This window comes from Bidens hawaiensis, unplaced genomic scaffold, assembly GCF_021521415.1.
Source record: "Bidens hawaiensis isolate Kalapana, Puna unplaced genomic scaffold, B.hawaiensis_p1.1 tig00039051_1, whole genome shotgun sequence".
Classification (NCBI taxonomy): Eukaryota; Viridiplantae; Streptophyta; class Magnoliopsida; order Asterales; family Asteraceae; genus Bidens; species Bidens hawaiensis.
In genome coordinates, this window is record NW_027505589.1 from 115,573 (window position 1) to 136,995 (window position 21,423).

Here is a 21,423-nt window from a genome sequence, read left to right on the forward strand (position 1 = left end):
AACATTAGTTAAACTGTAATCATATCTCTTTGCATTTTCCTTGCTAGTCCAACGTCTCTAATTTGTTTAGAGATTTCAAAATCCCCAATTTCTGAATAAAAGTTTGAAACTTGTAACCAAATTGAAGGGTTTTTAGGGTCAAGATTAATTACAATTTCTGCAATTCTTTTTCCTACTGTTTCATCACGGCGGTCCCTACAATGACGCAACAGTGAACTCCAAATACCAGAGTCGTTATTAACTTGTGTCTGATTTATCAACCGCTCAGCCTCTTCAAGTAAACCTTTGTGTCCAAGAAGGTCAACCATGCAAGCTAAATGTTGATTTTCAGGATCAATGCCATGTTCAGTCTTCATTGAGTCAAACACCATCTTTCCCTGTTCAACCATTCCCGAATGTTTGCAAGCGGTTAACACGCATAAGAATGTCACTTTATCTGGTTTCAAACCCTTTTTAATCATTAAATCAAGAAATTTACAACATTCTGTTCCCATTTTGTGGCGGGAATAAGCGCTGATGATTGAAGTAAAACAAATAACATTTGGAGAAGAAATCCATTTGAAAATCTGATAAGACGCTTCAACATCTCCAAATCTTGAATAACTTTCTATCAAAGAGCAAGAAACTGCAAGATCGTGATCAAAACCTGATTTCACAGCACAATGATGCAACAATTTGCAGCTTGCCAAGCTAGCATAAGTTGAATTTGACTTTGACAGTGTGTTGACTGCGGTTGAAAGACTAACTTCATCAAACCCAATGCCTTCATCAACCATCAAACCAAACAACTCAATCACATCTTCCACAATGCCACAATGTGCAAATGATGTCATCAACGAGTTGCATACTTCAAGCGTTTTTCTAACACTTTCATATAACGACACTGAACTTTCTATTTCACCACATTTTCCATACATATCGATTAAAGCAGAATGAATGTAACAATTATCATGATCAAACCCTAGTTTCAAGACAAAACAATGGATCTGCTTTCCAAGGATTATATTAACATTCCCACTAGAACAATTCAACAACCCGACAAACGAACGAATCGATGGCTTCTTTCCACATACTTGCATCAAAGAAAAGATCTTCATAGCGTCGGTTGCAATCCCGCTATATGCATACATATAAACCAAAGAATTCCAAGAAATCACATCTTGTATTGGAATAACTTCAAACGATTTCTTGGCATCTGTTAAACTCCCACAAACACTATAAAAATCCACCAAAGCATTTGAAACAAACAAGTCGGATTCGGCCCATCCAACCTTAACCGCATACGAATGCAACTCTCGTCCTTGATCAACGAGTCTCTCATTCCCAAACGAGCGGATTAAATAACAAAAACCGAGTGCATTAACCACAACACCTTCTCTTTTCATCCTATAATACAATTCCAACTTTCGTGACATCCCAAATTCACTAAAACCTCTCAACAACTGATTCCATATCGCAAGATTCCTCTCCAGTAAACCATCAAACAACCTCAACGCAAAACCGACAAGACCCATATTCAAGTAAAGATCAATCAATGCACTTGCCACATACACATTCAAACTCAACCCAAGAACAATCACCCTGTTGTGAACTTGAACTGCTTCTTGATATAACCCTTGTTGACTAAACACACCCAAAACCGTCGAAAACGTGGACGAACTCTCGACGAATCCTTGCGATACCATTTGGGTATAGACATTCAACGTTTCTTGTGACAACCCATTACGCTTAAGCCCTGAAAGAACTATGTTCCATGTGATTACGTCTCGTTGAGGCATTTCGTCGAACAGTTGGAGTGCACGGTCAACTGACCCGGATTTCATCAGGGTTTGAATGTCTGTGTTGTAGGTGTAAACCCTGTGTCGAGGATTGGGTTCGAAGTAAGAGTGAAATTGCGAGGGAAAGAAGGAAGCCGTTGATGTGTTTCGGACAAACGTGGAAGTGAAGGTTGAGATGAGTGGGGCAAAGGAGGCAATAATTTGCTTCCTCATTTGCAAAATTGAAACCTTAAAATGGTGTTTAAATTGTTTATTAAAAAGCAGCTTGTGATTTGTCATGTGATTTTGGTTTGATTACTGATCCCGTTATTTATTTTCAGAGAAAGCAGGATATGACGGGAGATTTGGCGAATAGGTGGCGCCCACTAGTTGGTTACTACAATGTTATGCTTTCGGACGAGTGTTCACGGGTGTTGGGCCTGTTGGCCTTAAGTGAGGGTTTTCATTAGATTCGAAGGCGAGTGTATCATGATATGGTGAATTTAGTCAGTGTCTCATTTGAAAAATTCGTTGACCGTTTAAAAAATTGCTTATTAAAAAAATTATTAGTTTATTAAAATTATTTTAAATAAAAAAAGTATTATCCAGTTCTGTTTGTAATATATCTGGTGAGGTTAAAGCTCTAAGTGTTTTGTGGGTGAAAAATCGATTCAATGGGCGGGCCTGACGTGAGAAAGATATTGTGCGTTTAAATTCTACGCTCGTGAGCTATTCAACTCGATTCATTTATTACTTAGTTCATTTATTCATGAAAATAAAAACGTTGTATATATCTATAGATGTAAAATATATAAAGAACAATACTATATGTAATAATTTGTTATATTATGAGTATGCATTAGTTATTTGAGTGTTTATTACTATTTATTTATTTATTTTTGTTATTTTTTAAAACGGCTAACTCATGCACGCCTAATAATCTATTTCCTAAATTTACGATTTTGTTTGCCATAACACAAACATTGATCTTATTAGGAGTTATACCAGTATATTAGAAGTACATTAGTTTTACTAAAATTTATGATTACTAGAATTTTATAGTTATTGTGAAGAGTGTGATCAGTGTTATTTTAAAAGTAATGCAAAGAAAGAAAAAAAGTAAAAATCATTACTTTAAAAAAGGGAATGTGAACTGAACAAAAGAAAGAATACGTGTATGTATAAACAATATAGAAAAAAAGGAGACCGACACGTTGGATCATGTCACTTCTAAAACATCTGATACATCTAATGACTAATCCTGTCCGTTCATTTATTTAACACAATTTTTTACGCTGCTGTCGTGTGAGTCACGCTAACTAATGCTCATATTTCTTCGTCATTAAGACACATTTAGTCTTAATAACATTTTCATAATGCAACTTCGTTTTCAAACCAGGAACAACTTGGTGGTGGTGGCGGCTGCAAGTATGGTTGAAATATCATGTATACATGTACGCGATAAGTCATGAACATGACAAGACACCAACACGATAAGACACAAACACGAGACAAGCGCACCTGTACACGACACAAAAATTATCGTATATTGTTTCCCAAACCGAAACATGAACCTGTTAATACTATGTATACACTATAAGACACGATAAAAGCTATTTAGAAACACATATTTAAAAACCTGTTTAGTGAGCAATCAAAACTAAATAATAAACTCAAACACTACGTACACAGTGAAACTAACTGTCTTTGGTTTGGACCCACGTCCCATATGCTAGACACTGATCTACATAACGGTGACGTGGTCTCCAGAGATGTGGCAGTGAGTGTGCTGCTGTGGTTATCGATGGACGGACGATGGTATGGCATGGGTGTAAAGGAATTAACGTTAAGTAGTTAGGGTACAATGCACAACACATATTATATTAATATATTTTTAGTGATTAAAAAATATAATCAAGTACTAACAGATATTTAACTGGTAAATGGACACTTTATCTGTTTAGACACGAAAATTAACACGCTGATTTGCGTCTACCTGTTTAGTATACGAAACCTATTAAGGCCATATACGATACATGTTAAGGTTGTGCAGGTTCGTGTCGTGTATTCGTGTACGTGCCTAAATTGTCAGCCCTAGTTGCAAGCAAGTGTGAAGAAAAACTTAGGGTTTGGTTAATAACAAAAGACCACTTTGCCTTTCATTTTATTGGTGTTAATAACAAAAAGATGACGGAAGACGCATGTGGTCCATTCACCAACTATAGGAAGTCAACTGGTTCATTTTCATTCGAAGGAATCTAAGGGGTTTCGCACACAAACCATCATCATCATCATCATCGTACTCAGTATATCCCACCAATAGCAAAGCTATGTTAGGGTCTGAGGAGGGTAAGATGTAGACAGCCTTACCTCTACCCCATAGGGATAGAGGGGCTGCTTCCGGTGAGACCCCCGACTCGAACACAAACCATATAAACCCAAATTGAAATTCTCTCTTGATATAAACTTATTTAGTAAATTTCATAAATGGTCTTGTGGTAATGCAACTCCTTTTGTTTTTGATACTTCAATTTTAAAATTACTCATTTTCATTTAATGTTCGTTAAATCAACACGTTGAAGATGGTTATGGTCGTCGCATTAAATGTATATTTAATAAGTACTGGAATAAAGCAATAAAGACAAAGAAATCAAAAATCCCTGAGCATGATGAGTCATGACTGTTGTGTAAATTACTTTGAAGGTTCCTAATATGAACGGTCCATGGAGGATATTGGGGCTGATTTGAGAGAGAGGATGAAAGAGGTGGCATTGCGATGATCAATATTTATACGATATATAATGAATGACAAATGAGCATTTAAAAATTTTAAGTAATACAAATTTTAATTCATATCATACAAAAGTTAACGCAACTTATTGGAGGTTGATAATTGTATGTTTTTGGTTTGATTTGGTTTTTATTTTTTTTGGTTTTGCTTTTTAAACATAAAAATTTTGGGTTGAAAATTACTCATTTTCATTTAATGTTCGTTAAATCAACACGTTGAAGATGGTTATGGTCGTCGCATTAAATGTATATTTAATATACTGGAATAAAGCAATAAAGACAAAGAAATCAAAAATCCCTGAGCATGATGAGTCATGACTGTTGTGTAAATTACTTTGAAGGTTCCTAATATGAACGGTCCATGGAGGATATTGGGGCTGATTTGAGAGAGAGGATGAAAGAGGTGGCATTGCGATGATCAATATTTATACGATATATAATGAATGACAAATGAGCATTTAAAAATTTTAAGTAATACAAATTTTAATTCATATCATACAAAAGTTAACGCAACTGATTGGAGGTTGATAATTGTATGTTTTTGGTTTGATTTGGTTTTTATTTTTTTTGGTTTTGCTTTTTAAACATAAAAATTTTGGGTTGAAAATTAATGTTGGTCCTAACTTTTATTTTTAGTTACTAATAAATTGATTTTACATATTACTTCAAATTTAAAATAAAAAATAAAATTTATAAGTTCGGTTTCAAGCACACCCTTAAGACCACAAGTAGTGGTTTAGTTGTGGACTTGTGGGAGGAAAACGAGCTCCACAACTTAAGTACCCCCTGTGTTTTCACGAGTTTTTGCCAAACTAGTGTTGGTTAGAAAAACTATTTACCATTTTTGTGTTCATTGAGAACTATTTATCAAACTAATGTTTTTCACCCATTTTTCACTTTTTACTTTTAAATCAACATATTATTGTAATTTTATTTCTTCTATTAGTTAATCTATTATCTATTTTTATTTTATTTTTCTTATATATTTTAATTTGATCAATACAATACATTTTTTTTCTCATTCAACCTTCTCTTATTTTTCTTTAGTTACTCGTTCTAAATCTTTCTTTTTTATTACTTCTCTTATTTGATTTTTTGAAAATATATAATTTTTTGTCGTTTTGTTTTTAGAATATATTGATCAGTTTATGAATTTTATTTTTCGGGTTTAGTTTTAGTATCGTAACGGACATAACCAATTCCGATCGAATTTGTGTCAAATAGTAGCCACGACGTATGGGTTTTCCAACGCCCGAGTTTTATCAATTTAATTTGTTATTTTATATATTAAATATGTTCATTTTACAAATTTAATTTTCATGTTTAGTTCCGGTATCGTATAACCTAACCGATACTGGCCTAGTTCGCGTCGAATAGTCGCCGCAATTCCTGGGTTTTACCAACACCCGTGGTATATTTTTCTTATTTTTCCTCTTTAAATATGATATTTTACGATTTTTTTGTTTATTCCGGTACTATAGCGAACCTAGCCATTACTGATGGAATTGAATTCACGTTAGTATCATTTATGTTCCACGGTACCGGAACTAGGGGTGCAAACGAGCCGAGCCGAGCCCGAGCTCGACTAGGCTCGAGCTCAGCTCGTTTAACTTACATAGAGCTCAAGCTCGTGAGTAGATTCTAAAGCTTGAGCTCGACTCGGGCTCGGCTCGTTTATTATTTATCAATTATTTTTTATATAATTATAATTATTTTATATATTGTTTTCTATTATAATATTATGTATAAAAATTTATTTAGTTACTTTTGTTTATTTTTTCAGGACATTATACATATTAATTAATTATTATTGAATATATATTTAAAAAAATTATATAAATGACAAGCTCGTTTAGGCTCGCGAGCGGCTCGAGCTAGATTATTAAACGAGCTTACTTTTAGGCTCGAGCTCGGGCTTGGTCTCGATTAAGCTCGGCTCGATCGAGCTTTTTAACGAGCCTATCTCGAGTAGCTCGCGGGCAGCTCAGCTCATTTGCACCCCTAACCAGAACTAAACTCGAAAAATAAAATCATAAAATTAACATATTTAAAAAAAATAGCACTAAAAATCAGTAAAACTATGTGTTGCGACGACTATTCGACACGAATAAAGTTTTATTAATTAGGTTCGTTACAGCACCTGAACTAAACCCAAAAGACAAACACCGTAAAATGAATATATATTCTTTTAAAAAAGAAAAGGATAAGAAATTATATTAACTCAAAAGAAAATCAAACAAGAGAATACATAAAATAAAATAAAAAGATTTAGAAAAAAAAGAAAAGAAAATGTTGAATGAAAAAAAATATATAAAAAAGAAACTATTAGATTAATAAGATGAAAATATGTAAGTATGAAATAGAAATAGATAATGGATTAACTAATAGAAGAAATAAAAATGCATTTATATGTTGATTTAAAAGTAAAAAGTAGAAAATGAGTGAAAAACACTAGTTTGGTAAATAGTTTTTAATGAACACCAAAATGGTAAATAATTTTTTCACCAACACTAGTTTGGGAAAAACTTTTGTTTTCACCTTAGTTTTGGATGAGTTCGTTAGATATAAAATGGTGGTGCGGAAAAACCTAGCCCAATCAATTTTTTTATAATTAAATTTATATTCAAAAATAAAAAAAGTAATAATTGTTACATTATTGGAATCGGGGGTTTTGAAGTTTTTTTTATCATTATACCACTTTTTGCAAAAGTAACTATTGCTAACCGAGACGTCACACGTCGCACAACCTCCCCCCAATAAGCTTAGTTACCACTATGCATGGTCTAATTATCATGACTTGTGTAACCCATTGCATCACGCGAGCACACATCTAGATCTTTTGTTTTTCATGTCAATGATTTGGTGGAAGTGCATAAGGTTTGTGGTGCGACGGGGAATAAAAGATTGATTATTCATGGAATTGTCATCATTACTTGTTGGAGGATTTGGCGGGCTAGGAATGAAAAGATTTTTTCGGGCAAGAACACTAAGGTGGCAGAAATGGTTGCGGATATAAAATCTTTGGGTTTTCTTTGGTACAAAAATAGATCTAAGATAGGGGTAGTGGATTGGAAAAGTTGGTGTTTATTTGATGTAACGTGATCGTTGGTTTTGGTTTTTGGCGTCTTTCTCCGTCTTGGTGATAGTCGTTGGTTGTGTCTGTTTTTAATGAAAGTCAATTTTCAAAAAAAAAAAAAAAAAAATTGGTCAAAACTAGAAAACGAATATTTATGAAACCTAATTAATAATTAGTCAGTCTTTTCCTAAGTTTAACCAAGTGACAAGTAAATTTGTAAAAAGGAAGTCAATAAATAGCAATCAAACTTCATAGCCGTTCAATTGAACTGATATAATTAGATAGGAAAAAATCACAACAATAAAACAAAAGTAAAACTTAAATGATTGGTTTAAACCAATTCAATGTCTTTAGTAGAATAATATAAAATTTGTCATTAAATGATTCTCAATAATAAAGTTGGACAAAAAATGTATCATGTAAGAAAAAGAAATTAAAAACTAAAAACATTAACAATTATTTATAAAAATGTTTTGAACGAAAGTGATAAATAAGATTAAACCAGATTGATGAAAATATTTTTTTTATTAATTTTATTTTAAAATTTTCCATTCATTATTTCATTTAATGTGTTAGATCATAGCACGTTGTCACATTGACGATAGTTATGGTCGTCGGAAATTATATATTTAACAAGTACACTAATAAAATAATAAAAAACAAAGAGAAAGAAAACAAAATTTCTGAGCATGATGAGTCACGAATCACGACATCATCAATCTCATTATTTAAAAGGAACATATCAAAAGGTGTATGTGACAAGTAAAAATAAACAAAATGTCCATCTCATCAATTTTTTTAGAATATTATTCTTAAATAATCTTAATTATGTCTTATTGACAAATAATAATCTTTTTCGAAACAGAACATCGGCTCTAACAATCCCGTCTCCGTCTATCAAAACAACCGGAAATGTTTCAAAAAAGGTAGGCATTGGCTCGAGGCATTTTCTCTATCCCTTTTCCTTTCGGAGGAATTCAAAAATACTATGACGGCTCCGTTGTTATATATATTTATTATATTTTTTTGTCTGTGATTTATCTGTCATTCAGCAATCTCAAAGTTGCTTTTTATTTGATCAAACTTCACACTAATGACAGCCCAAATTAAAAATATATTTGTTTCCGACGGTTCGCGACTAACGAATGACTAACTGTGTTAGTTTTATGCTGAGGTGGCACCCAACCATCTTATTTGGCCGCAACACGCCAGAAACATGCAACTTGCCTCCAATCTCCCTGACACCGTTACTCTCTCTCTCTCTCACTCACTCACTCACTCACTCACTCACTCACTCTCTCTCCGATCACTTTTCCGGCCACCTTCCCCTTCATTCGAAACCTGACCGACGTGTCGCCGTCGTTTTCTCCGATGAAGTCCACCATCCTCAATCGTGCACAATCGAGGTAATTGATATATCATTTGACTTGCTTTGATTCCGTTAATAAAAGCCATGTGTTTATTTTGTAAATCGTGTAACAATGATTTTGATTTTTTTTGAAAATAACATTGGGTTCGGGTTCTAGGGTTTGGGCAAGGAAGAATATAAGATTTGCTTCGTTTTCTAATTTTTCAACGTGTTTTGCAGAGAGAGAGAGTGAGTGAGTGAGTGAGACAGTGTAACGATGTCGGGGAGAATTGAGACGAGTTGCAGTTTTCCAACGTGGTGCTGGTGGAGATGAAGGTGGACGGGTGCCACCTCAGCATAAGACTAACGGAGTTAAATATTAGTTAGTTGCGGACCTTTAGAAACAAATACATCTTTAGCTGTGACTACCACTAGCAGAGTGTGAAATTGGTATTGTTATTTGCCAACAAAGCATAATTGAACTTATTTAAAACCAATATTTCATTTTTTTTATAATGTCCATTATCAATCTCATTGATTAACACACCTTTTAATCATTAGATGACAAAGTTTTCAACCAACAAAAAATTTTGATCAACAAATTTCGTCGGAAGCTGATACAAATCTAATTAGAAGCCAAAAAAAATCTCGTCGAACGTGAAAACAAATCTCGTTGGACGCCTAAAAAATCTTGGCGGCTCCGATGATTTAAAAAGATAGTTAATGACCTAACAGTTTTATAATGTATGGCATAATCTTGTTAGTTGAAAACTCCGTCAGCTAATGATTAAAAAGTTTGGAGGTCAACAAAACTGAAAGGAGACATTACATTACAAGAAAAAAAAATAGTTGGTCAAATTAACACTTTGTATAAATTAACTGATCAAGTGAACATTTTCGTCGCACAATTCATTTTCTGGTTCAATGACACGGGGTAATGACTAGACTTGGAACTTTATGACGAAACTTAAGGTTTTTCAGTAATTGTGTTTTTTTATTACCGATAGCGTCAAAATTAATACGAATCGTGTAATTCCGAACATGACTAAAACTTAAAAAGAGAAGGAAGAAATTCTGATTTAAAGCGTGAGGAATATGCTCTCATTACTACCAACTTTCTTTCCAAGAAGTTGCTGAACTTTTTTGGCTTATTAAAACCCCAAACGTTATTAACATTTTGGGTATAATCGGACTCGCAAATCGCAATGGCAGAAACTGTTGAGGTTGATGTTCACGATGTCCAGTCTCTCCTTTCGTCCGCTGAAAGAGATTACCTTGTTCGCAACAACGGTGATCAGGTATTCAATTTAATTAATATATGTCGGATCGATTTCACTGCTAACGGAAATTAGGTTTACTCGGCTAGTTTATAGATGCACTAAGTGTTGACCTCTGAAATCGGATCATTTTATACAAATTGGTGGATCATATGTGACTGTTAGATCATCAGTTTCTTAAATTTCTTTGATTTGAACTCGTTTACAAGCCGCTCCGCTCGTAAGTAAGCTCAGCTCGTTTATTATCTTTTTTTAGTACTACGACTTTCTTGTGTTTACGCTACCGCTTCTGGCCAGACTATGTTATCTTAACCGGGCCCACGCTGGCTTCAGAGTTTGGCTTGGGCGTTCCCCGGGAGGCCATACCGCCGACCGCCACTTGCCAGTGGTGTAACACACGGTGGTACGAAAACCCGGGCAGGCTTGGGATTCGACTGGCAATCTCACAAGCCCTAGCCAAATACTTCATTGCCATAATCCATCAAAAGTGCCACAAGTGGGGATCGAAATTGAGGCTCCACTGGAGAACCCAAGCCTTTCTACCACTAGTCCACAAGTGGTGGATAGCTCGTTTATTATCTACCAGTTATTCAACTATTTTATTTATATATTTTTGTAATTATATACATATAAGTTTATAATTATGGTTTTAAATATTACTGAATTATTTTTAGCAAAAATGACCAAAATGTCCATTTGACCAACCAATTCCCAAAATCTCCACCCTAAATCTCGTCGATCCGATCATGTTTTAATCACTACTCGAACGGATTTTTAACCAATCAGAGTCAGCTATTTATCCAACTATCTTGTTGGAAGCCAAAAAAATTTTGTTGGAAGCCAAAATAAATCTCGTCGGGCGCCAAAATAAATCTTTTCAGAAGCCTAAATGATCTTGTCAGACGCCTAAGTAATCCTGTCGGTTCCGACGTTTTAAAAAACAAATAGCGACCTTTAACTTTTATGACGCTTAATAGAATCTGGCTGGTTAAGACACTCCCGTCAAGTAACGATTAAAAAGTGATCGGGCTGACGAGTTTTAGGGTGGGCATTTTGGGAATTGGTTGGGCAAATGGACATTTTGGTCATTATCCCTTATTTTTATCATAATTGTATATGATAAAAGTTAATGTATAAATATATTAAATTAAAATTATATAATAAAAATGTTGTTTTGTCTTGCAAGCCGGCTCGAGCTCGATATGTGAAGCTCAGGCTAGAGCTTGTTCATTAAGTGAGCGTCAAGAAAAGCTCAAGCTCGTGTAAGGTCGGCTTGATTCGAGTTCTAACGATCCAATCTCGAGTAGCTCACGAGCGGCTCGGCTCATTTACACTCCTACGGTACACTTGTTAAAGGATGTTTTTTAATAAATTTTGTAATTAACAGGTTGCAATTAGCACATTGAAAGGAAAAAAATTGGGCTTATATTTTTCTGCATCATGGTGTCCTCCATGTCAAAGATTCACACCAAATCTAGTGGATATATACAATGAACTTGCTGTAAAAGGTGATTTGGAGATTGTATTCATATCAGCTGATGAAAATGAAGAATCATTTACTGGTTATTTCTCCAAAATGCCCTGGCTTGCTGTTCCATTCTCTGATTCCCAAACCCGAGAAGCTTTAGATCAATGCTTCAAGGTAAATGGAATACCTCATCTTGTGTTCCTTGACGAAAGTGGAAAACTTTTGACTGATCGTGGGGTCGAGATCATCGGAGAATATGGGTCTGAAGGGTACCCGTTTACCCCTGAACGGGTTAAAGAACTTAAAGACCAAGAAGAAGAAGCCAAGAAAAATCAATCTTTGAAATCCCTGCTTGCGTCTCCATCTCGTGACTTTGTCGTTAAAGCTAATGGCGATAAGGTGAGCAATTTTCCGTACTTTTATATTAACTGTTTCATATTTCATGATATATTATGTGATTGTGACACATTACTTTACTTTTATGTAAGGTGCCTATAAACGAACTTGAAGGGAAGACAGTTGGTTTATACTTCGTACTGTCTACATTTAAAAGATCGTCTGATTACACTAGTACACTTGTCAAAGTATACGACGAGTTAAAAGCAAAAGGTAATGACTTTGAAGTAGTAATGATTCCCCTTGACGATGATGAAGAATCCTTCAAGAAAGTGCTTGAATCCGTCCCATGGTTTTCACTTCCGTTTAAGGACAAGAAATGTGAGAAACTGGTTAGGTATTTTGAGCTCTCGGTCCTCCCTACTGTAGTCGTTATTGGTCCAGATGGGAAAACTCTTCATCCCAATGTTGCTGATGCCATTGAAGAGCACGGTGTTAACGCGTACCCTTTTACACCTGAAAAATTCTCTGAGCTTGAGAAGATCGAAAAGGCTAAACAAGAAGCACAAACTTTGGAGTCTGTTCTGGTTTCGGGCGATCTTGATTTTGTACATGGGAAAGATGGTGTTAAGGTGCGTTATGCCGCTATCATATACTTATATTTTCACTTTTTTTTAGTCACTAATTTCATATAATTTTCATAGATTCCTGTATCTGATTTGGTTGGCAAACACATCCTGCTATACTTCTCTGCACATTGGTGCCCACCGTGTCGTGCATTCACTCCAAAACTTGTTGAAACATATGCCGAAATCAAATCCAAACATGATGCATTTGAAGTGATATTCATTTCAAGTGACAGAGACCAAGCTTCATATGATGAGTACTATGCCACTATGCCTTGGCTAACACTTCCATACAATGACAAACGAAAGCAGTCATTGAGCCGTTTGTTCAAAGTCAATGGCATACCAATGTTGGTAGCTCTGGGGCCCACGGGGAAGACAATCACAACGGAGGCTAGAGGGCTTGTGATGCTTCATGGTGCTGAGGTGTTCCCCTTCACGGATGAACGTTTGGCTGAGATTGAAGCTAAGTTTGCTGACATGGCGAAGGGGTGGCCGGATAAAGTGAAGCATGCGTTGCATGAGGAGCATGAGCTTGTTCTGACTCGTTCGCAAGGGTTTACGTGTGACAAGTGTGACAAGGACGGGAAGATTTGGGCTTATAACTGTGAGGAGTGTAACTTTGATCTTCATCCTGAATGTGCTCTTGAAAAGGATAACGGGAAAGCGAATGAAGGGTGGGTGTGTGATGGGGATGTTTGCTACAAAGCTTCGTAAATGAGTTTGTGTTATGACTTATGAGGTACTACAAGATTTTAAGTTTTAACTTTGTAGTTATGTGATATTATGTGATGTTATGGTGTGCTATGCATGTAAGGTTTGATGAAGTTTATGTGTGTAATAAAACTGGTTTGATTTTTGGTTTGTAGTTTGTACTCCTTTGGTCAATTGGCAGTTTGGCACCATCACTGTTTTCTCCGTCGGTCACACCATCTATCACACCCCTGGTCTAATAAAATAACAAAAATAATCCTATGTTGAAATGGTACGTTTTAAAGTGGTATTGGTTTGGTTTGGTTTGGGTTAAAACAGGCTCTGACCCAATATGTGGACTTGTTTTGTTGAAATGAGTAGTCTTAAAACAGGTTATGAGTGGAGATGGTGGTCAATTCGTGCAATACACCGGCATGCTTCTCCACAAATCTCTCATCCTCCGTTAAACATGCCATGTCCACGATCTATCCGAACCGGCCTGATAACACTTCCCAGCATCCTAGGTCACCTCCAAAGACCCAAAATGGGCTAAAACAGGCTCTAACCCAAAATGAGGACTTGTTTTATTGAAATGAGTCGTTTTAAAATAGGTTACGTGCTTACAAAAATTCTTGTGGTGATGGTGTGCGGTGGTAGCGGCCGTAGTGTGTCATGGTGGTGGTGGAGGCGGCAAAGATGCCAATGGTAGTAGGATCCCCTAAAAGCATGTTTTATATTGACTCGTGCACATAAGCCTTTAGTTTCAGACATTGTCACGTTAATGTTTATCAAATAATGTATCAACTTCTAATAAACAAATTTACCAACATGACCCTAAATAATTAAACGTAATTAGCTAAGCTTCTAATCCATACAACACACCGGCATACTTCTCCGGCCCCACATCAACAAAATTCAAATCTCTCATCCTTTGAAAAATATGCCACGTCAACAAACTATCCGAACCGGCCTGATGACACTTCCCAGCAACCCGGCTCACATCCAAAAGACCCGCCACCCGCTCCAACCCACCATACAACCCGTTCCGACAAAACATCATCAAATACTTCACGTCATACACGTTCTCCCCAAAGAACACCTTCAAACTCTCCAAAAACCCCGACAACCCATCGGGCAAAACCCGCCCCGTTATAACCTTCAACAAATACCCAAAATCATACGCGCTGTGAAACGTCACCCAACTCTACCGACAGACTCATTACACACCAACCCGGATGACATCATCAACTCGGCAAACCTCGCCGAGTCAACCCCGTCAACCCGGTTCCGCTCAAAGTCAATCCCTTGACGCCTCAACAAATCAATCGACTCCGGCGCGTGGGCGTCACGCGCCACATCAAAGTCACTAAAGTTAAACTGCCAGATACAACGTTGTTCTGTGTGGGTCCCATTGACACGTGGAAGGTTACCGAATTTGTCAGTGAGGGTGAGACCTAACTGGATTAAGTTCAAAACGTCAACGTTTGACTTAAGAAGCTTGTAATGATCCGACGGCTGACGATGCTTGTATGATGTGACTTGATCCAACGGCTGATATACAACACCTGGGAACTCGGTGTCCATAGAGATGAAGGGGTATTGATCGATGATGGATCGGATAATATTAAACTCGGAGTGTAAGTTGTGAGACCATACTTGTCGGATTGTAATGGTTTTATCAATACAATTTGACATGATTAATATTATTAATATTTGAATGTATTTTGCTGTTGGAATATGAATTTATATATAGAAGATGATGGGTGGAAAGATGTCCAGATTCATGGTGTCCAGCTCAGCTTTGTTTGACTAATAATGAGTGTAAGGGTCAAGATCCAACAAAGAACCTGCCTACTTTCCAGAAGACCAAATTTGGTATTAAATTAAATTAAATATCAGTCGATTCGCAATCTCTACATACTTAACACGTTTAAATATCATTTAAACATGTTTAAACATGAGGAGGGAAGTGTAATGCAAATTATGACACCAAGATCATAAGATATGATAATACTCAATTATATAATCTTGATTTCACATATCAACTGGGTTTAGTATGACTAATCGAGAATTAAAGTGGTGATTCGAATAACATTCATTTATTATGTGTTTGAATATTATAGGGATTATAGTTGGAGTAGGAAACGAGTTATTGTTAATATAAGTAGAGGTGTAGGGTTATTGCATTCTTGCGTTTAATATTGAAAAGAGTGGAACAAGTTGTTCAAGTATTGTGTGTTTTTTTGTTGAAGTTTGGGGCCTGATTTCCAACAAATATCAATGACCAAAATGTCCATCTGATTGGTTAAAGTTGTTAATACATCGTTTTGCGTCTCGGTCTTTGTTTTAATGTATTTTGAAAATAGTTTAATGTATAGAGGTAGTGTGGTGATTTAATGTAAGTCTCATTCGTTAAGTTATAATAACGAATGAGACACCGCATATTTTGTACTCATTCGTTAGGGATGTTAACGAATGTGAATTAACGTTTGTAGTGTCATTCGTTAGGGGATGTTAACGAATGACTTAACGTATAGGGAAGAATGAGAGGTTTGTTAGGCCTGCCTAACGAATGAGACACGAATGTCTCATCGTCTATATATACCCTGCAAGCTATTTCATGATTAACAGAAGTCATATTTTATCAAGTTTCATATCGTTACTCTGCCAAAATTCACTTTCAACACGCACTTAACGTAATCATCTTAAACGTATTCATATCAAAGACTAGACCTATCGCAATTAGGCCTGTAAACGAACCGAACGTTCGGTGAACTATCGTGAACCGTTCATTTATGTTCATGAACGTTCGTTTATGTCTGTTTATTTATGTTTGTTTATGTATTAATAGAAAATAATTATATTATCTGGATAGGTAATCTGCTTAAATGTTTTATATTTGTTAATCTGTGTTCATTTAATTGTTTTCATTTAAGTTCATTTACATTTGTTCATACATGTTCATTTATCTTTGTTCAGTTATGTTCGTTTAGATTTTAAACAAACGAACACAAATGTCCATTTTTAAATAAACGAACATGAATATAAATATTTGTTCGATTAAATGTCCGTGTTCTTTTAAAGTTAAATGAACGAGCACGAACATGCCCTTGTTCGTGTTCATTCGATTCGTTTACAGGCTTTCATTATTCACATTGATGAATACATCGGTCTCAATCTCTAGGCTCTGCCGATTTTATTTGTGTTCGCTTGTGTTCGTGAACCATTCGTGAACACATTAACTTCCTTAATGAATGAACACGAACATAAAACCTCGTTCGATAAGTGTTCGTGAACACATTATTTTCTTAACGAACGAACATGAACAGTGCGTTGTTCGTGTTCGTTTACAACCCTAATCGCAATGAATCAGACATTGTTCTATCAAAAGTAACCATTTTGTCCATCAGAATCGGCTCTCTAGGAAACTATTCATCGTAACTCCCATTGGCAGCCATGTTAGTAATCATTATCCAACTAGATTTTTAACCAGCTACGTCATATGTCAAAAATCTCATCGAGACGCTCAAAATTTTAAAATATAAATGGACATCTACAATATCTGGGTGAGCCGCTTGGATTTTAATTTACTTATTATAAAAAAAATAGTGGGCCGCTTAAATTTTGATAACCATTGCATACTAAGCAAAAACTTATTGTCATGCATATGAATTGGTTGATAAGTGCTTCAATTGGCGTAAAAAACACAAGTTGCTAAACGCTCCACACTTGTTTTGTAATTATCATAAACTTGAGAAGTAATATCACCCGCACACCACACTTGTTATATGAACGACCTATTTTAACCCGTGGGGATTGTTTTGGACGGGTTTAGCAGGGGCTTTAATAATCGGATATGAGTTTGGAATTACCTAAATCCGACCCATTACCATCCATATTTTGATGGGAATTTATTCAAGGCTACTCTACACCTTTAGAAATCCACTTTTTTAGGACTCGATTTGACCAATTGTGTACGTAATTGCATTGGTCGAACACTTTTTCCTCTATGATCTTCCTTGCTAGGCGAACTGAGAAGTTATCCAACCCATTTTTGGTCCACCCCACCTATCCTTTTCAGCCGAGAAGTTGTGCGCTAGGAGTACTAGGTTGCGATATCAATGAAGTTTCAATGCATTGGTAATCTCCAACTTTATACGCTTCCAATGCCATGCCCAGTGTATTGGGTCATGTTATCTTTGGATATGATCTTCAACTTTACACATTTGTTTACCTGTAGCTCATATGAAGTAGGAAATAAGGAAATAAAAACCTCATAGGTTTTTCATCAACCCAAGAACCATGCCAAAATAGCATCCTATCTCCCAAATCCAATGTTGCTTTTAATAGCCTAAGTATATCGATTTTAATATTTAATAGGGACAATTGCGAATTTCCGATTATACATTGGCAATGATTTCCACGTAGTGTAATGTATTTCCCCAAATGTTTGTTGTTGTGGATGGCATTAAATGTGTCCGACCAAAGGCATTCCCGAACAGTTTTTAGCCCTTGCTACTACTTCATATGCAAAACCCAATTTTGCGGCTTTCAAACTTCCTACTCCAAGCACCCTTCTTCATTTGGTGCTTGAGTTTCGCTCTATGCAATCCAACATCTTTAGCGTTGTGCGTTGCCACCCCACAAAATGGGTGAATCTCGGATTTCCACAAGGAAAGATTTGTTTTTGAACTTTTCAATAACGGGTATATAATTTTTACAAGGTTCATATCGGCACTCTCAGAGTATCTATTCATATATATAGTCTTCTTGTATGGGTTTTTATTCAATAATAACAAATCATTATCATGTGTTGAACTGTGTGTTCCCGTTGAAGCCCCATCATGAATTCATCTAGTAATATCGTATCATATAATACTGACTGGACACCGATGTACACTCGTTGAAGCCCTTGTGGAACCTGTTGTGGTTCAAGTGAACGGGGGCTTCAACGACATTTTCTTTCTTATTAAAATTTAAAACAATAATATAATTTAATAGATAGTTTTATAATAAAAAGAAAACATTAAACATCGTTCATGAAAAAAAAAAGAACAAATGCATATTTCTTCCTCTCTAATTTCTCAAATATTTATTTTCATATTTCCCCAAAATTGTTCTATTGATCGGATATCCGATCAATATAACAATTTAAGAAGTCAATGAAAACATATATAAGAATGCAAATTTATTCTTGCTTTCTTTCTCTTTGATCTTTTTCTAACATCCAATCCATGTTTACTTTAATAAGGGAAAATCTTATAAAATAGTAACTAACTTTCAAAAGTGTTCGAATTAGATCACTGATGCATATTTTCCCCAAATTAGGTCACTAAATCTTCAACTCAAGTCTCACCGATTTTTTTGTGTTTCAAAAAAGAAATGAAGGATAAGATGTGGGGGTCAGAATTTGCAATATATGTAGTTATATTTAAAAAAATTTTAAAAACGTTAATTATATTAAAATTTAAAAATAAAAAATAAAATTCACGTCGACACTCAGTGTCAACTTAAAAAAAACAAGGTAAAAAGATTTTCTATGTGAAACAAAAAAGAAAAATGCTAAAAAAACATGTTAAAACCTTTAATTTAATCAAACATGAAAATTGAGTGAATTAATTGAAACACTTTTTAAAATTAAGTGACATAATTAGAACACTTTTGAAAATTGATTGCTAGGCATTGTGCTTTACAAAATCTGGGCACCCAATTGTGATAAAAAGAAAGCCTTTTAGGGTTTTCGTTTTATTCTTCCATTTCCATTGTATCTGTTTCCCAGACTCATCTTCCACTTTCAATCATCATCATCTCCATATATGGTTTTTGTTTTGTTAATTTGGCCCAACAGTGGGGGGCTTCCCATCTTAACGGCTGTATGCCAGCTGCGAGTGGGCTTGCCGTTATGGTGTGCGTGGTCTACGTGGCCACGTCACGCTTGCTCGCGCCCCTGGCCGCGTACCACAACGGACGGACGGTCTTAATAGTTACCAATTATAGATTCTAAAAACTCATTTATGTTTATATTACTTACTAGTTTTAAATATCAGATTATCTATATTTCAAACTTTGAAATTTGAATACAATAAGACTATTTTAAAGTAGACACCTGAATTATCGTTTCAATCTTATGTAGACAACCTTATATTGTTTAGAAAAACGTTGTATGAAGCTTAGAAAAAGGGAACTCTTATTTGTTTAGGGAAGTCGAATATAAAGTTCACGACGTTTAATACACTTATTAATTAAAAACTATGCCGATCCTAATGTTACTGAAAATTGGACCCCCTCTAGTTCCGCTAGAGTAACAAATACATTTTTTTGAACGACAATTTGAATTACTGACGGACTACTAACCCATCCGATAATTTCCGTTCCACCACAAATACATCTATTTGTTTGGTTGGTACTATTATTATAAGTTATAAATAGTACTAAAAGAGGGACCAAAGTGTGGAAATTACCTATTAAATCCTGCAAAACATGATATGTTTTTTCTGCTACAGTACTACTTTAAGTGGTACATTATGTGGCATCTCTGATAGTTTACATTCTGCAGGTAACGGTTGCTTTCTCAAGATCACCTTTCTTGAATTTGTTTTATCCTTCTTTGTAAGTTTTTTTTTTGAACTTCAAATTTATTAGAGAAAACTCAGCAGGTAGCTTTTACAAAGAAGTAATAAGTATTAACTGTAATTGCCAAAATACCAAAAAGATTGAGCAGGCACTTTTTTTTAATAATATCCAAAATCTGTAGTATAATATATTATTCTTTTATTTATTTAGGTCTCAAATATGTTACTTATTACTTGAATTGTGATTGTGAAATGACTTCATGTATAGTAGTAACCAATAGCCTTTAGACGCTACTTACATTCATATGAAGTCATTTCACAATAACAATTTAATTAATTTCACGTAAACCTTAATCGGAGAGGAAGATGGGAAAGGAAAAAACAGAAATACAAAGGCTATTGGTTACTACCATACAATTACCTTTTGTATTCAATAAGGGAATGAGAAACACGACTAAGACATGTTTGACAAAGATTTTTTTGGAGCTTAACATTTTAGTTTTTAAAAGATAAGCTCTAAGACAAAATAGTTCTTTTTATGAAATAAAAAGTAGCTGCCAAATTTCAATACTCTAATTATTTTAATACTGTAACAACATAAGTGTGGATTCGGGTCTCTGGAAAATGGGAATTGGGAAAAAAAATTGGGAGTTGAGTTGGAGGGTGTAAATGGGGAAAACCGGGAAGAATTCCATAAAATCCATCAAAATTCAAGAAGAAAATATTGAATCTGGGAAAGAAATAGGTAAAAGTGAGACCGGAAAGAATCGAGAACACCATCCTCCTCCCCCCACCCCCACACACAGACACACATGGAAATGTGGAAGATGATGTGGATCCCGGGAGTGAGGTAAAAATGGGATGAGTCCGTATGGCCTTAGCCTTTGGGAGTAGGGGGCACTCCATTCATGTATTATCCAATTCTACACTAAAACACTCAACTACCTAAATCCATTTTTTTTAAAATAATTATATAAATGATGGATGATGGCCCACTTGCAATTCCCCATCTCCGCTGCTCTTAAACAGATAATTCATACCCGATTGTTGAAGCCACATACCCTACCCGAATGGGTGGCAACCATTTACCCGTGAAAGGTAAGTACCCGGAAGGGGTACCCGGATACTATCCCTATACCCTCCTATACATTGATTTTTTTTATATAATTAACAACACAATCATTATTCTTGTAGAGACTCGGTCTAAACAACATCTTATTAAGGCGAATGCCATATAGACTCTGTTAGTAACATGAAAACCGAAGTTTCTTTTCAAATAAAAAACTTTAACCATATTATTTCAAAAAGTAAATCATATTTTCCATCAAACAAACTCTGTCACATAGGGTCAATATTAACCGTACTCCCTAAGGATAGTACATATCAGATTCCCCAAGTGCAAATACCATTTTACCAATATAAACCATTAATAGTCATACACATACCCAAATCAACCAAGTTACCAATATTATTATTCAAC

At 35.3% G+C, this 21,423-nt stretch overlaps 2 protein-coding genes and 1 pseudogene across 2 annotated transcripts; 1 reads left to right on the forward strand and 2 right to left on the reverse strand.

Annotated features, from left to right (window-relative positions):
* Positions 1-5: 5 nt before the first annotated feature.
* LOC143614117 (pentatricopeptide repeat-containing protein At1g74600, chloroplastic-like) lies at positions 6-2,003 on the reverse strand. The gene has a single exon (XM_077087641.1). It carries the CDS (start codon positions 1,989-1,991, stop codon positions 9-11), a length of 1,983 nt encoding a protein of 660 aa, XP_076943756.1. The 5' UTR covers positions 1,992-2,003; the 3' UTR covers positions 6-8.
* Positions 2,004-10,143: 8,140 nt separating this feature from the next.
* LOC143614127 (putative nucleoredoxin 1) lies at positions 10,144-13,406 on the forward strand. Its single transcript, XM_077087649.1, has 4 exons — positions 10,144-10,269; positions 11,636-12,115; positions 12,205-12,684; positions 12,757-13,406. The coding sequence occupies exons 1-4, from the start codon at positions 10,177-10,179 to the stop codon at positions 13,393-13,395; spliced, it is 1,692 nt and encodes a 563-aa protein (XP_076943764.1). The 5' UTR covers positions 10,144-10,176; the 3' UTR covers positions 13,396-13,406.
* Positions 13,407-13,916: 510 nt separating this feature from the next.
* Positions 13,917-15,073, reverse strand: LOC143614124 (putative CCR4-associated factor 1 homolog 11 pseudogene; annotated as a pseudogene).
* Between the last annotated feature and the right edge of the window lie 6,350 nt (positions 15,074-21,423).